The sequence below is a fragment of the Balaenoptera physalus genome (genome assembly GCF_965194825.1).
Source record: "Balaenoptera physalus genome assembly, chromosome: 2".
Taxonomy (NCBI): Eukaryota; Metazoa; Chordata; class Mammalia; order Artiodactyla; family Balaenopteridae; genus Balaenoptera; species Balaenoptera physalus.
In genome coordinates this window covers 121759561-121774761 of record NC_138883.1, presented here as the reverse complement: position 1 = coordinate 121774761, position 15201 = coordinate 121759561, and the positions used below count along the sequence as shown (strand labels likewise).

At 44.7% G+C, this 15201-nt stretch overlaps 1 protein-coding gene and 1 long non-coding RNA gene across 4 annotated transcripts in view; one reads left to right on the top strand and one right to left on the bottom strand.

Annotated features, from left to right (window-relative positions):
- Nucleotides 1-15201, bottom strand: part of ACSBG1 (acyl-CoA synthetase bubblegum family member 1) — a 49029-nt gene that overhangs the window by 28528 nt on the left and 5300 nt on the right. Inside the window, exons 1-2 of one of the 3 annotated variants that reach the window (XM_082452623.1) lie at nt 2953-3041; nt 2051-2227 (exon numbers count right to left, since the gene is read on the bottom strand). The exons of the other annotated variants lie outside the window; for them this stretch is intronic. Coding sequence (XP_082308749.1) covers nt 2051-2100 — 50 coding nt within the window. The 5' untranslated portion in view covers nt 2101-2227; nt 2953-3041. Of the gene's footprint in view, nt 1-2050; nt 2228-2952; nt 3042-15201 lie in introns of those variants that run through there. 3 annotated transcript variants of the gene reach the window in all.
- LOC309656373 lies at nt 3169-8603 on the top strand. The gene is made up of 2 exons (XR_014261308.1): nt 3169-3928; nt 4255-8603. It is a non-coding gene; the product is annotated as an uncharacterized lncRNA (long non-coding RNA).

Sequence of the window (15201 nt, the reverse complement as noted above, 5' to 3'; positions counted from 1 at the left end):
CTGCAACAAGAGAAGCCACCGCAATGAGAAGCCCGCACACCGCAAGAAAGAGTAGCCCCTGCTCGCCACAACTAGAGAAAGCCCGCGCAGCAACAAAGACCCAATGCAGCCAAAAATAAAATAAATAAATTAAAAAAAAATCCCCCTAATTATCCAAATGAGTAAAGTATGCTCTTCCTCTTGGTTTGAACCTTCAAGATTTAGTCCCCTTAGGGGGAGGGTATCCTTGTCCATCATCTGAAACAGAATTTGCTGGACCTCCCTATAACTTTTTCCTGCTCACTTCACTCAAGGTCATACTAGTAACAAACTCTACAGGTCTGGCTTGTAACACAAAAATGAGCGAAACTGCATCGCGTCGAGGGCCATCTGCCCCTTCCCAAGGTGGCTGCTGCCTCACACGTCTTTGTTGGCCGTGGTTGTCTTTAGTTTTTCATCCTCACCTGCATTACTAGTGGTCACTTCTTGCCACTGTCACTGTGCTGGCCTCTAGCAGCTCACCTCCCTCCTACTTTACAGGGTTTTTTGGTAGCAGACTAGGAAATAAAATATCCAAGCTTGTTAGAATTGTCAGTTAACTCAGAGGAGATGGCTTCCAAAGTGGAATTTATAATGTTTTCCTCAAAGAAAAGAGATTTGGGGAGCAATCCCTTCAGTTTTGACTCCTCAAAAGCATTTTGGGCCCCTTCTAATTCTTGCTGCTCTTCCAGAAGGTACAAGTGGCTGGTAAATGACCCCAGTAAGTGAGGTACGACTATTATAGTCAACATGGTGAGCCTGTCAAAGGTGATTAACACAGTATCCCTGTCATTCTGGAATCTTAGACTCCTCCTGGAATACAGCGCTCCAGACCTTGGCTCAGTCCCAGAGGCGGAAGTTCCTAAGCAGCAGAATGACAGTAATGGTGGGAGAACGGCCCAAGGAGGCTGACTTGCCTCTGCTTTTCTCATTCCTACGAGGAAGAAGAAGATCCAAAAAGTATCCCTGGTGAGGACAGGAATTGCTCTCAACCCCAGCTCACACTCCACACACACACACACACACACACACACACACACACACACACAAACACTATGAGCATCTTGCCTTACTCACTTTCACAGAAGCAAAAACTTCTTCAGCACCTGCCCAGTAGCACAGGGAGCAAGAAAACACTTGAAGGGCATGTATGAGCAGACATATTGTGAGGTGTGTGGGGCAGGCAGAGCAGTCTGGGAGAGCCTGCACTCTCCTTTCTCCTCCAATCTTGGCAGAAGAGCTGATGGGAACCATTTAAAGACACAGCCTGCCAAAAGCTTCCTTCAGCTCCTCCAGGAAGTCCTCCTGGATTATCCCCAACACCTCTCACCCTTGTAGCCCTCAAACACTCAGGTTTGGGCTTTGAAGGCCACACGTGGCTTGGGAAGCTCCTTGAGAGTAGGGGTCATGTCTGATTCAACCCTGACCTCTGTCCCTAAGTTCTCTCTGGCATGCAGTTGGAGCTCAGTAAATGTTGGTTGGATCTAATTGTTCCCAAGTTGTCACTATGTGTGTGACACGTAAGTCGAGGGGAGCCTTCGTTTTCCATGTGAACCCCTCATGGATGGGGATCCATCTCCTCTTTATTTCTGTGGCTCTTTCTTCCCAATCAACCCTCTGCTCTGTGTGCAGTAGGTGTTCAATAAATGCTTTCTTGAAACAATAGAGCGTTGAGATTTACCAGAGTCGGCCTGTTCAAGTCACTTTCCTTGCCGTACGACCTTGGACAAGTCACTGTACCTCTCTGAGCCTAGGTTTTCTGCCTAAATCCTATGGCTGTTGTGAGGATAAGAGGATACATGTAAAGTGCTTAGTACATCCACAGCTCTCACCCTTACTGGTGAACTCTCATGGATCTTTTGGGGAATAAGTAGGAGGAAATTCTTTGGTGAGATTAGGATGGTGACTAAGTAGGGTGAAAATTCCCAATCCAAGTCTGGGGGTCCAGGCACCCTGCCAAGCCTGGGTACTCTCCCTGGGAGGCAGCGTGGGGGCCGGGAGGTGGGAAGAGGGTGGGATCCTTGTTCCTTACATGGTCCTCAGGGTGGAGCTGGCAGACCTGAGCAGGAGTGCCTCTGGCATGGTCCCCGAGGGGTGGCCACACCCTGCGAGCTCACCGGGGAGAGAGCGAGAACCTCAGAGAGCTTGTCCCAGCGTTCCCTGGGAGAGTCGCATCAGCCCCAGAGAGGTCCAGCACCACAAAACCACCCTGCAATAGAGACACAGCGTGAGTCACCTCGTGGCCTGGCTGGGCTAGGGGGCACCTGCCCTCCTTCCTGGACATGACTCCCTGGCTCCCGGCCTCGTTACCTGACTGCAATTTACCGCCTCCTAAGCCCACATGCTCTGATCGCATCAGGAACAACACAGCATTGCAGGAGGCGGCTGCCTTCGGGCTCCGGGCTCTCTAGTCCCCAGGGCCAATCGGTCACCAGGATGAGCAAATACATCAAATTCTCTGGCCTCCTGCTTTGCAAAGACTCCTGCCCACTATTGGCAACCGCCCCGCCCCACACTCCTGTTTCTTGTTCTGGTTCTCACCTCTCTCTGCTCCTATACGCCACAGGATGTTTTCAATGGCGGGCGTTGCCCAAATACTTTCCCAAATCCTGAAAACCCCAGGTAGGGAGAGGAGCAGTGCCTCCTCCAAATCCCGCCATCCTGGCCACACAGGCTGGTCCCTCTGCACAGGCTGGAGCTCTCAAAGCAGTGACCTAGTCTGCAGTGCTGCTTCCCACTGGCTTCCCCTTTCCCCTGCACAGTGGACCCCACGCCCCCCACCGCTCTTTAGTCTGCACGACCTGCCTGTCTCACCTCAAAGATCAGTCCCCCTGAAATCTCTCTTGTGATTCCTGACTCCCAGCCGGAAGAAGCCCACTGAGGACTTAGAGAGGACTGCATGCTGAGAGGGGCTGGCTGCTGCAGGGCGCTCACCTTCCTCCTTGGGGCTGGCAGGCACAGAGCTCAACATCCCCTGTGCTCCTTCAGCTAAAGCATCATGGGTGTGGGAGCCAGCGCTGCCGGGTCCCCTGGTTCCAGGTGATGATGCAGTGGGGCTGGGCGTCAGTGGGGACCCGCCCCATCCTGCCTTGGGCTACGGGTGAGGTGTGGCCCCAGATACCTCTGACCCATCTGGCGCAGGTCCTAGCTGCTCACCTGTGAGGCTTACATAAAGGGGGCAGGAGGCAGGGGAGGGGTCTAGATGCCAGTGCAGGTGGGTGTGCTGGCTGTCATCCTTGGTAGAGCCACATGACGACACTGTTCCTGCCACTGGGCCCTCCACCTGGAGCCAGCCCTGGGCCCCAGGGGCTGGGCAGGAGGTTTGACGTTTGTTTTTTTTTTTAACTTTTCTTTACTGAATGCACGTATTGTGCCAAGTGCTTTATGTGTGTTAGCTCTTTGCATTCTCCCAACAACCTAATGTGGAATGTAGTAATAGTCCCATTTTGCAGGTGAGGTGACAGAGGCCCAGAGAGTTTTAGACTTGTTCAGTGTCACACACCCAGCAAGAGGCAGAGATGGCATTTGAAATCCAGGTCTCCATAACTGGCCCTGAAACCAGGACACCACATAAGCTAGATCTAATCATTATTTGCATCATGAAATTCAGCCAACAGCTCCATCTCACATTGCCTCTGGCAAGCCCCTCTTCCATGGTAACAATATCTCTGCACGTTGCCCTCTGTCCTCAAACGCCCCTCCACTGCCACCTCATTCCAGAAACTCTCAGGTTTGTGGCAGTAAACCTGCATCTTCTAAAACCTGGGCCATGCTCTCTAGAAACCTCCCTCCCAATCACTGTGCTGTTTCACCTCCTACTCTCATCACCCCAGAGTTACCTCCCCACCTTAGTTTTCACCTGCCAACTGCCTTGGGGTGAGTGGGGATTGGATGAAGTAAAAAAATGGAGGCTGGGCTTCCCTGGTGGCGCAGTGGTTGAGAATCTGCCTGCCAATGCAGGGGACACGGGTTCGAGCCCTGGTCTGGGAAGATCCCACATGCCGCAGAGCAACTAGGCCCGTGAGCCACAACTACTGAGCCTGCACGTCTGGAGCCTGTGCTCCGCAGCAAGAGAGGCCGCGATAGTGAGAGGCCCGCGCACGGTGATGAAGAGTGGCCCCCGCTTGCCACAACTAGAGAAAGCCCTCGCACAGAAACGAAGACCCAACACAGCCAGAAATAAATAAATAATAAATGAATAAATAAATGAATAAATAAAAAAAAAAAAAAATGGAGGCAGTCCCACTGGGTGTTAGGGGGAACTTAAGTCCTAATTTGAAGGCTAAGGGTCAGGGCATAGCAGCAGGATGGGGCAGGAGTTATTCCAAGGCCCTCCACCCAGTCAGATGGCAGATGACTTCCAGATTGCTACACTAAGCTGGCATGTCACTACCAGCACACCAACTTCAAGAGAATTCTGCCCTTTCAAATTCCAGTTTCTTTGTTTGTTTTTTGGCTGGGCTGTGTGGCATGTGAGATCTTAGTTCCGCAACCAGGGATTGAACCTGTGCCCCTTGCATTGGAAAGGTGGAGTCTTAACCACTGGACCACCAGGGAAGTCCCAAATTCCAGTTTATTTTATTTTATTTTATTTTTTATAAATGTATTTATTTTATTTATTTATTTTTGGCTGCGTTAGGTCTTCCTTGGGGCACATGGGCTTTCTCTAGTTGCGGGAGCAGGAGCTACTCTTCGTTGTGGTTCACGGGCTCTAGGCACACGGGCTTCAGTAGTTGTAGCCCATGGGCTCAGTAGCTGTGGCTCGCGGGCTCTAGAGCGCAGGCTCAGTAGTTGTGGTGCACAGGCTTAGTTGCTCCGCGGCATGTGGGATCTTTCCAGACCAGAGCTCGAACCCGTGTCCCCTGTATTGGCAGGCACATTCTTAACCACTGCGCCACCAGGGAAGCCCCAAATTCCAGTTTCTTAATGGCCTTTTTCCCAGTGATCCTTGCCCACTGCCACCTCAGGGCACCCTGACAATTTGGGTCCGGGGTGTTGGTCCTGAGCCTCCCATGAGTCATGAGCCCTTTGAGAACCTGCTAGAAGCCCTCCCCTTGCCCCGCCATCAATGCTTCCAGATGCTCTCTTGCAGTTTCAGGGCACCCAGGGGGCTTTGGAAGCCCATGCTATATTAACAACCAACCCAGTGAACCCCAGAAGGGAATGTGGACTCTTCCTCTTTCCTGAAGAGAATACGGGCTGCCCCTCTTCTCCTCCTCCTCCCGCTTTCCTAGTGAGGACAGAGCATTGTTGTTGATGATTGGAGTTGGCACTGGGGGTTGATGTGGGTGGCGATGGCGGGAGAAATGTCCTCACTTCGGCTAGCAGGAACATATGCCCAGATCCCTCAGCCCCTCCCGGGCAGCTCGACAACCACTCTGGATGTAGAGTTTCCAAACTGATGAGGAGGCTGGGCAAATGGGTTTATTCTAGGCAGGAGGGCTTGGGAAATGTGTCACCTTCCCTTTCTATCCCCTCTCAAAAGCCACAAGGTTGCCTCCCCCTGGCAGAAGCTTCCAACTGTTCTTCAGACCCTTCCTCCTTCCGGAAGCCCTCTGGGAGGGACCCCCAGCTCTCATGTTTCTTCCTGGAGCTGCCCTGGCTGAGCCCATCCCAGAGCACTTAACATTTAGAGTCTGGGTGTTACTTTTTAAAACATAATTGTCTACCATGAGATAAAAATCTTAAGCCCATATTCTCAGAGCTGGAAATGATCTCTTCCTGCCCCATGACTGACGGCTCCCGGAGGGTCCTCCTTCCTACTATGATTATTGACTGAGTGCCTCCTCTACAGACATTGCAGGGGGCCTGGGGGCAGAGGTGAGCCCAGTGAGCCTGGTACCTGCCTCGAAGGCTTAGAGATGATGGGACTGACGGTCAATAAACAAAGATGCATTCAAGGTCACTGTGGGGTCACCAGACCCAGGCTGGGGTAGGGGGTACAGTGAAATTAAAGGGAGAAAGTTGGATAGGGGTGAAGGTTTATTTTATGAGAGGCAGAGGGCAAGCGTCACAGGCAATGGTGCCGCAGGGGAGGCTGGTGCAGACAGAAAAGGATACAGGGCCCTGGTCATAGACTCAGGCTGTGGACCGTCCCTGGCCTTCGTCCCCCAGCTCACAGGGGGACCTTGGCCAATGCAGAGATCTTTTGGGGATCCATGGTCTCTTGGAAAGGGTGAGGACAGGGCAAGGGTGGTCTAAGACATATCCCCCCAGATCCACCGGAAGGAACATATTTGGGGCAGGCACTCAGGGGCCCTTGACTGTGACTGAGCCCACAGTCTAAGGGCCCAACAGCAGAGTGTTTTCTGAGAGGCCAAAGGCGAGTCCCAGCTTCACCTTGGCTCCCACCATCCATGGGGGTGGGGCCGTCCCGCCAGACAGCTGACTTCTAACCCATTTGGCAGTGGCTCAGTGTTTAACCCTGTCTAGCTAATTACACAGTCTGCACAGTCACACTGAGCTCCCCTGCAAAGCCTGGAAGGAGTCTGGTCATGCCCAAGACAGGTCCCTGGGCACTGGGACATCTGGATTCTAGCCCAGGTTCTACCTTAGTTGGGTAAACTTGGGCAAGTCCCTGGTCCTCTCTGGGACTCAGTTTCCTCAGATAAGTCACAGACAGAGGGCCTTCCAGTTTTCTGTCTATGACTGGTGATTTGGGGGCCTGAGCTGGAATTCTGCTGCACCAGGCAGAGACAAGGCTACGAGGTCGGGTGTTACTAGGCTCCCAGGCCTGAGGAGCCGGGGTAAAACAAGGCAAGAATAATGATAGTAATGGCTAATAGCTAACAGGTATGCAGCACTAACTGTGTGCCAGGCAATGTTCTGTGCACCTTACACATATATTAACACATTTAATCCTCACAACAGCCCTGTAAGGTAATTCCTATCACTATCCCCACTTTACAGATGAGGAAACTGAAGTACAAGGAGATTATGTATCTTGCTCAAGGTCTTTCAGTTAGCAGAGTAGGATGCAAATTTGGGCAGGTGGGCTTCAGTGTTTATGCTCTTAACCAACAGGCTATACCTCAATAGTCTCAGGTCTACTGGGTTATTCGAGTGGGTGGGGCAGGGGCAAAAGGGCGGGAGGTATAGAAAGGTGGGCATCCCATGGTCCTCTAAACTCCTGCTTCCAATCATTCATCATTAGACCCTTCTTTATACCCTTCCTCCAAAATTTTGAAAAATTTTGTATATAGGCAAGGTTTAAACCATCAAACCATTTTCTTATGTTGTATTGATGACAGACACAGATAACTGTCAATTGGTGTTTTGAATCATCATTGGGAGAGCAGTATGAAGCTTGGAGTTGACATAATTCCAACACAAAGCAAAGACTCCTAGAAAATTGCCATCTCCCATCACTTGCCATTTTTATTTGAAGTACCACGAGTTTGACTTTGGGCACACTTCTCCTGTTAGGACTTCAGTTACTCCAGCTATAAAATGAAGGGGTGGAAGGGATAATCTCTAAGTCCCAGCTCTGATGATAGGTGGTTTTCCATGCTTCTACTAAGGAGATGAGAGGAAGGAAGAATACTGCCCATTCCTTGGCCAGAGGAACTTCATGGTGTCAGGTTGGGGGCAAAGCTGGGAGTTAGACTTCTACCAACAGGGGTGTCGTGTCCCTGCAGCGTATGAATGTTGGCTCCCAGACTTGGTCCCTGGCCTACAGGAGCCCACAGTCTAAAGAGGAGGGTGAAGGAGAGAGGCACGTACATGGCCTGTATACAGGAGAGGTATCTGTGAGCATGGCAGGCAAGGGGGTCATGAGGTGGAGGCACAGAGCTGTGGGAGCCTGGTCTTTTAGGGGAACATGGTTTCACGTTTTTAAAAGTGAGAACTAACGTTTACTGAGCAATTAGTATGGGCCAGGTGCTGTTCCAATTGCGTTACACGTGTTAAGTCATTTACTTATCTCAACAATCTTATAAAGTAGGTAATAAATTAGAATCCCCCATTTAATTGGAAATGGAAGGACAAAGAGATGAAGTAACTTGCTGAAGGTTATACAGCTTGTAATTGGAATAGTTGGGATTCAAATCCAGGCAATCTGATTCCAGATTTCATGTTCTGAACCACCGTATGCTCTGCCTAAAATTGGGTGAGGCTCTCTGAAGCTCCTTATCCCTCTCCACACACTTCAGCAACGTGGGTTTTCTTAGGAGCAACTGACTCAGAAAGGCAGAGCATTGTGGCTGAGACATTAGTTTAATGCACATGTATTTTTAAATTCTTCAAATCAGCATACTCCTGACATATCATCATAGTATCCAACATATAACAAAAAATGATCAGACATCTGAAAAAGCAGGAAATGTGAGCCAAAATCAAGGGGAAAAAAACAGCCAATAGAAACATACTCAGGTATGACACAGATGTTAGAATAAATATACAAAGACTTTAAAACAGCTACTAACACGTTTGATAATTTAAAGAAAAAATGATAACTGATGAACAGATGCAGAATCGCAACATAAAAATAGTATAAGAAAAGTACAATCTCTGAAATGAAAAATTCACCAGATGAGCTTAACAGCAGATGGGAAACTACCCCCCCCCCCAAAAAAAGTTCATACACATGAAGACAGAATAATAGAATTATTTAATCCAAATACTAGAGAGAAAAAAGATTTTTTAATTGAGCAGAATGAAACATTGTTAAAAGAAATTAACAAAGAGCTAAGCAAATGCAAAGGCATCTCAAGATCAAGAGACTTAATATTGTGAAAATGGCAATAATAATATTGTTAAGATAGCCAAATTGGGTATTCCCTGGTGGTGCAGTCGTTGGGAATCTGCCTGCCAATGCAGGGGATGCGGGTTTGAGCTCTGGTCCGGGAGGATCCCACATGCCGCGGAGCAGCTAAACCCATGCGCCACAACTACTGAGTCTGTGCTCTAAAGCCCGCGAACCACAACTACTGAGCCCACACACCACAACTACTGAAGCCCACGTGCCTAGAGACCGTGCTTTGCAACAAGAGAAGACACTGCAATGAGAGGCTCATGCACTGCAATGAAGAGTAGCCCCCGCTCACCGCAACTGGAGAAGGCCCACGCACAGCAACGAAGACCCAACACAGCCAGGGATAAATAAATAAAATAAATAAATTTTTAAAAAAACTTAAAAAAAAAAGATAGCCAAATTGATCTACAGGTCAACATAATCTCTATCAAAATCCTACCTGGCATTTTGGCAGAAATTAACTGGTCTAAAATTACTATGAAACTTCAAAAGACCCAGGATAGACAAAACAATCTTGAAAAAGACCAAAGTTGGAGGATCACACTTCTTGATTTCAAAACATACTATAAACCTACACTACAGTAATCAGGACAAAGTGATACTGGCATAGGATAGACATATAGATGAATGGAATAGAATATAGAATTCAGAAATCCACCTTCACATTTATAGTCAATTGATTTTCAACAAGGGTGCCATGACAATTCAATGCAGAAAGTATACTTTTCAACAAATGGTACAAATCAACAAATGGTGCTGGGACAACTCAGTATCCACATGCAGAAGAATAAAGTTGGACCCTTTCCTCATACCATACACAAAAAATTAATTCAAAATGTATCAAAGACCAAAATGTAAGAGCTTAAACTGTAAAAATATTAGAAGAAAATCTATGTGGACTTAAGTTGTTATTTTTTTGTTTTTTGGGTTTTTTCTGGCCACGCCACATGGCTTGTGGGATCTTAGTTGCCTGACCAGGTATGGAACCCACACCCTGGGTAGTGAAAGCACGGAGGTGGACTTCAGTTAGGTAAAGCCTTCTTAGCTATGACACCAAAAGTACAAGCAACAAAACAAAAACAGGTAAATTGGACTACATCAAGATTAAACCTCTTTGTGCTTCAAAGGACACCATCAAGAAGGTGAAAAGATAACCCACAGAATGGAAGGAAATATTTGCAAATCATTTATCTGATAAGAGAATTGTATAGAATATATAAAGAACTCTAACAATTCAACAACAACAAGAAAGGAAAGAAAGAAGAAAAATAACCCAATTAAAACTGGGCAAGGATTTGAATAGACATTTCCCCAAAGAAGATATACAAATGGACAACAAGCACATTAAAGGATGTTCAACATCATCAGCTACCAGGAAGTGCAAATCAAAACCAGAATGAGATAACACTTCATACCCACTGGACTGGCTGTTTATAAAATACAGATACTAACAGTGTTGGTGAGGATGTGGAGAAATTGGAACTCTTGTACACTGCTGGTGGTAATGCAGCTGCTTTGGAAAACAGTCTGCTAGTTCCTCAAAAGGTTATACATAGAGTTATTATATGACCAAACAATTCCACTTCTAGCTTTATACCCAAAAGAAATTAAAACATATGTCCATACAAAAACTTGTATATAAATGTTCACTGGAGCATTATTCATAATAGCCAGAAAATGAAAACTCAAATGTCCATTAACTGATGACTGGGTAAACAAAATGTGGCATGTCCATACACTGGAACATTATTTGGCCATAAAAGGAATGAAGTACTGATACATGATATGACACGGATGAATCATGAAAATATCATGCTAAGTGAAAGAAGCCATTCACAATAGACGATATATTATATCAGTTCATTTAAGTGAGAGGTCTAGAATAAGCAAATCTATAGAGACAAAAAGCAGATTAGTGGTTGCCTAGGGCTGGAGGCTTGAGGGGAAATGGAGAGTGACTGCTAATGGGTCTAGGGTTTCTTTTGGGGTAATGAAAATATTTTAACATGGACTGTGGGGAATTCCCTGGAGGTCCAGTGATTAAGACTCCGTGCTTCCACTGCAAGGGACACGGGTTCATCCCTGGTCAGGGAACTAAGATCCCACATGCCGCACAGCACAGCCACAAAAAATAATAATAAAATAAAATGGACTGTGGTGATGTTTGCACAACTCTGGGAATATACTAAAAACCACTGGATTTTATACTTTAAATGGGTAAATTTTATGGCATGTAATTTATATCTCAATAAAGCTGTTATATTAAAAAAAATGAACAGATCCTCAGTTACCTGTGAGACAACATCAAATATCTTTCAAAAAACATCTTTCAAAATGAAACTATACTCAATATCTTACAATAAACTATAATGGAAAAGAATCTAAAATAATCTATCTATCTATATATATATTCTTTTATATATATATGACTGAATCACTTTGCTGGACACCTGAAACTAACACAACATTGTAAATTAACTATATTTCAATTAAAAACAAAGTGAAATAATGACATTTCATTTAAATGAAGGATGGGAGGATTTTTCACCAGCGCACTTCTGTGATGGTTTGAAATCATGTCTGCAAATTCTTTACACTCTTCCCATCAATAGGCTGAGTTTTATTCTCTTCTCCTTGAATATGGGATGGCCTTAATGACCAGCTTCTAACAAATACAATGTAGTAGAAGTGACACTATGTAATTTCCAAGGCTAGATCATAAAAGGTGATACGGTTTTCAGCTGACTCTCTCAGGATACACGCTTTTTGGATCCCTGACCCACCATGTCAGAAATCTGGATACCCTGAAGCCACCATGAAGGAGACCATGTGAAGAAGCCACATAAAAATAGAGAGAGAGAGAGATACTGAGGCTCCCCAGCTGTTCCCAATCCCAACTTATTGAGTCTTACCACCTCAGGCATCAGACATATGAGTAAAGAAGACTTTGAGACGGCCCTGGGCCCAGCCACCAGCTGTCATGTCAAGAAGACCCTTAAGCAGCCTATAGAGAGGTCCACTGGCAAAACTAAATTCTCTGGGCAACACCAATGTAGTAAGTTGAAAAATGCCCCACCCACCCCTGCAAATATTCATCTCCTAATCTCTGGAAACTGAATATTAACTTACATGCCTTTACATGCTTCCCCTCCCCGCCCCCTAAAAAAGGATTTTGCAGATGTGATTAAATTAAGGATCTTGAGACAGGGACATTATCCTGGATTATCCAGGTGGGCATTAAATGCACTCACTTGTATCCTTACATGAGGGAGGCAGAAGGAGATTTGACACACACACAGAAGAGAAGGCAATGTGACCACAGAGGCAGAGATTGGAGTGGTGCGACCACAAGCCAAGGGTGGATGTGGGTAGCCTCCAGGAGATGGAAGAGGCCAAGAACGGATTCTCTCCTAGAGCCTCTGGAGGGAGCACAGCCCTGCTGACACCTTGATTTTAGCCCTGTGAAACTGATTTCAGACTTCTGGCCTCCAGAACTGAGAAAGAATAAATTTCTGTCTTAAACCACCAAGCTTGTGGTAACTTGTTAAAGTGGCAACAGGAAACTAACACAGCCAATGAGGAACAGAGGTCTACCAACGACCTTATAAGTGAGCTTGAAAGAGGGTCTTCCAATTCCAGATGAGTATTACCCTGGCTGACATCTTGGCTGTAACCTCATGAGAGACCCTGAGCCGGAACCACTTAACTAAGTTGCTCCTGAATTACTGACCCATAGAAACCATGAGAGATAATAAATGATTGTTGTTGGTTTGAGGCACCACAGTTTTGAGTGATTTGTTAAGCAGCAAGAGATTAACTAGGACACTTTCACTACAGGAAATGCTATAGGGATTTATTCAGGCTGATAGGAATTACACCAGATGAAAACATGGATCTACAAGAAGGAATGAAGATCAGTGGAAATGCTAAATATATTAGAAACAAGACAAGGATGCCCACTCTTACTACCTCTATTCAGCATTATGTTGGAGGTCCTAGCCTGTGCCATAAGGCAAAAAAAAAAAAAAATTAAAAGGCAAAATGATTGGAAGTAAAAGAAGTAAAACTATCTTTTAAAATAGATAACAAAATTATATATATAAAAAATCCTAGGGGATCTATAAAAAGAAGCACTAGAACTAATAAATTAATTTAGTAATATCACAGGATACAAGGTCAATTTTTTTAAAATCAATTGTATTTTTATATAAATAACAAATGATTAGAAAATTAACTTTAAAATACAATTTACATAGTATCAAAACCCATACAATCCTTAGGAATATAGGAAAACATGTGTAAGACACCTACAACTGAAAACTACAAATCATAGTTGAGAGAAATCAAAGACCTAAGTAAATGGAAATACATACCATGTTCATTGATCAGGATATTCTCCCCAACTTGAAATATAGATTCAGTTCATTCTCAGTCAGAATTCCAGCAGTCTTTTTGCTGTGACTGACAAGATAATTCTAAATTTTGCATGGAAATAAAAAGGAACTATTGTGTTAGTAACCTGTTTTCCATAACAAGTATCCCAAAACGTAGTGGCTTAAAAAACAAACATTTATTATCTTACAGTTTCTGTGGGTTAGACATCTAGGTGTGGCTTAACTGAGTGCCTCTGGCTCAAAATCTCTTGTGATGTTGTCATCAAACTGTCAGCCAGGGCTGTGTTCTCATCTGAAGGTTCAACTGGGAGAGGATCTGCTTCCAAGCTCACTCCTGGGGTTGTTGGCAGAATTAAGTTCCTTGCAGTTTGTTGGGCTGAGGGTCTCAAATCCTTACTGGTTGTTGACCAGAGGGTTCCCTCAGGCCCTTGCCACCTGGGCCTCTCCCTCAGAACAAGCAAGGAAGAAAATGAGGGAGAGCAGTAAAAATGAAGTCATGGTCTTTTTGTAACCAAATCTCTGAAGTGAAATTCCATCACTTTTGCCATATTCTACTTCTTAGAAATGAGTTACTTGGTTGGCCCACATTCAAGGGTAAGGGATTACACAAGAATCCAGAAGGTAAGAATCATTGAGGAGCATCTTAGAGGCTGCCTATTGCACCCAGGATAGCCAAAACAATCTTGAAAAAAAAAAAGAACAAAGTTGGAGGACCAACACTACCTGATTCAAGACTTAATATAAAGATATAGTAATGAAGACAGTGTGTGTTGACATAAGTATAGAAAAATAGTTCAATGGAAGGAAATCCAGAATTAGGCCCATACATATGGACAGTTGACTTTCTTTTTTTTAAACAAAGGAGCCACAGCAATTTAATACTAAAAAAAAAATCATTTTCAATAAATGGCACTTGAATAACTGGATAAAAATGTGGGAAAAAAGAAAATATTAATTTGAAATGGATCATAGGCCTAAATGTAAAGGCTAAAGCTTCTAGTAGAACACATAGAAAAAAGTATCTTTATGACCTTAGTACAGGCCAAGATTTCTTAGAGAGGATGCAAAAGCACTAACCATAAAAGAAATACTTAGATAAATTAGATTTATCAAATAAAATGATGTTTGCTCATCAAAAGACACCATTAAGGAAATGAAGATAAGCCACAAACTGGGAGATAATATTTTCCATACAAGTATCTAGTTAGGGACTGATATCCAGAATATACAGAGAAATCTCTGCAAATCAATAATAAAAGGATTAAGAACACAATTATAAAATGGTCTAAAGATCTGGATAGACACTTCACAAAAGAAGATATAGAAATGGCCAGTAAGCACATGAAAATAAGCTCAACATCATTATCAGGGAAATTAAAACCACAATGAGATACCACTATTCGCCCGCCAGAATAGCTAAAATTAAAAAGACTAACAATATTTAGTGTTGACAAAGATTTGGAGCAACAGAAACTGCTCTCGGTGATGGCATGACCACTTTGGAAAACTTCTGGTGGCTTCTTTAAACATATACCTATCTTTTGATACAACAGTTGTATTTCTAGGGTCTTCTCCAAGGAAATGAATATATATGTCCACAAAAAACCTTATACAAGAAAGTTTGTAGCAGCTTTATTAATAAAATCCCCAAACTGGAAACAACTCAAATGCCCTCAACAGGAGAATGGACAAACAAATCGTTGTCTAGCCACACGGTGGCATTCTACTCAACAGTACAAAAGAATGAACTACTAAAACACTTCACAACATGGAGGAATCGTGCAAACATCATGATGAGTGAAAGGAGCCAGACACAGAAAAGTACATACTGTGTGATTCCATTTATACGATGTTCAAGAACAGCCAGAGAACAGTGGCTGTTCAAAACTGGTTTGCTTAAGGACAATGGCGGTGAGAGTTGACTAGAAGGGAGCAGAGAGGACATTCTGGGCTGATAAAAATGTTCTATATTTCTACTGAGTTGTTGATTACAGGGGTATATACTTTTTGTCAAAAGTCATCAAATTATACTCATAT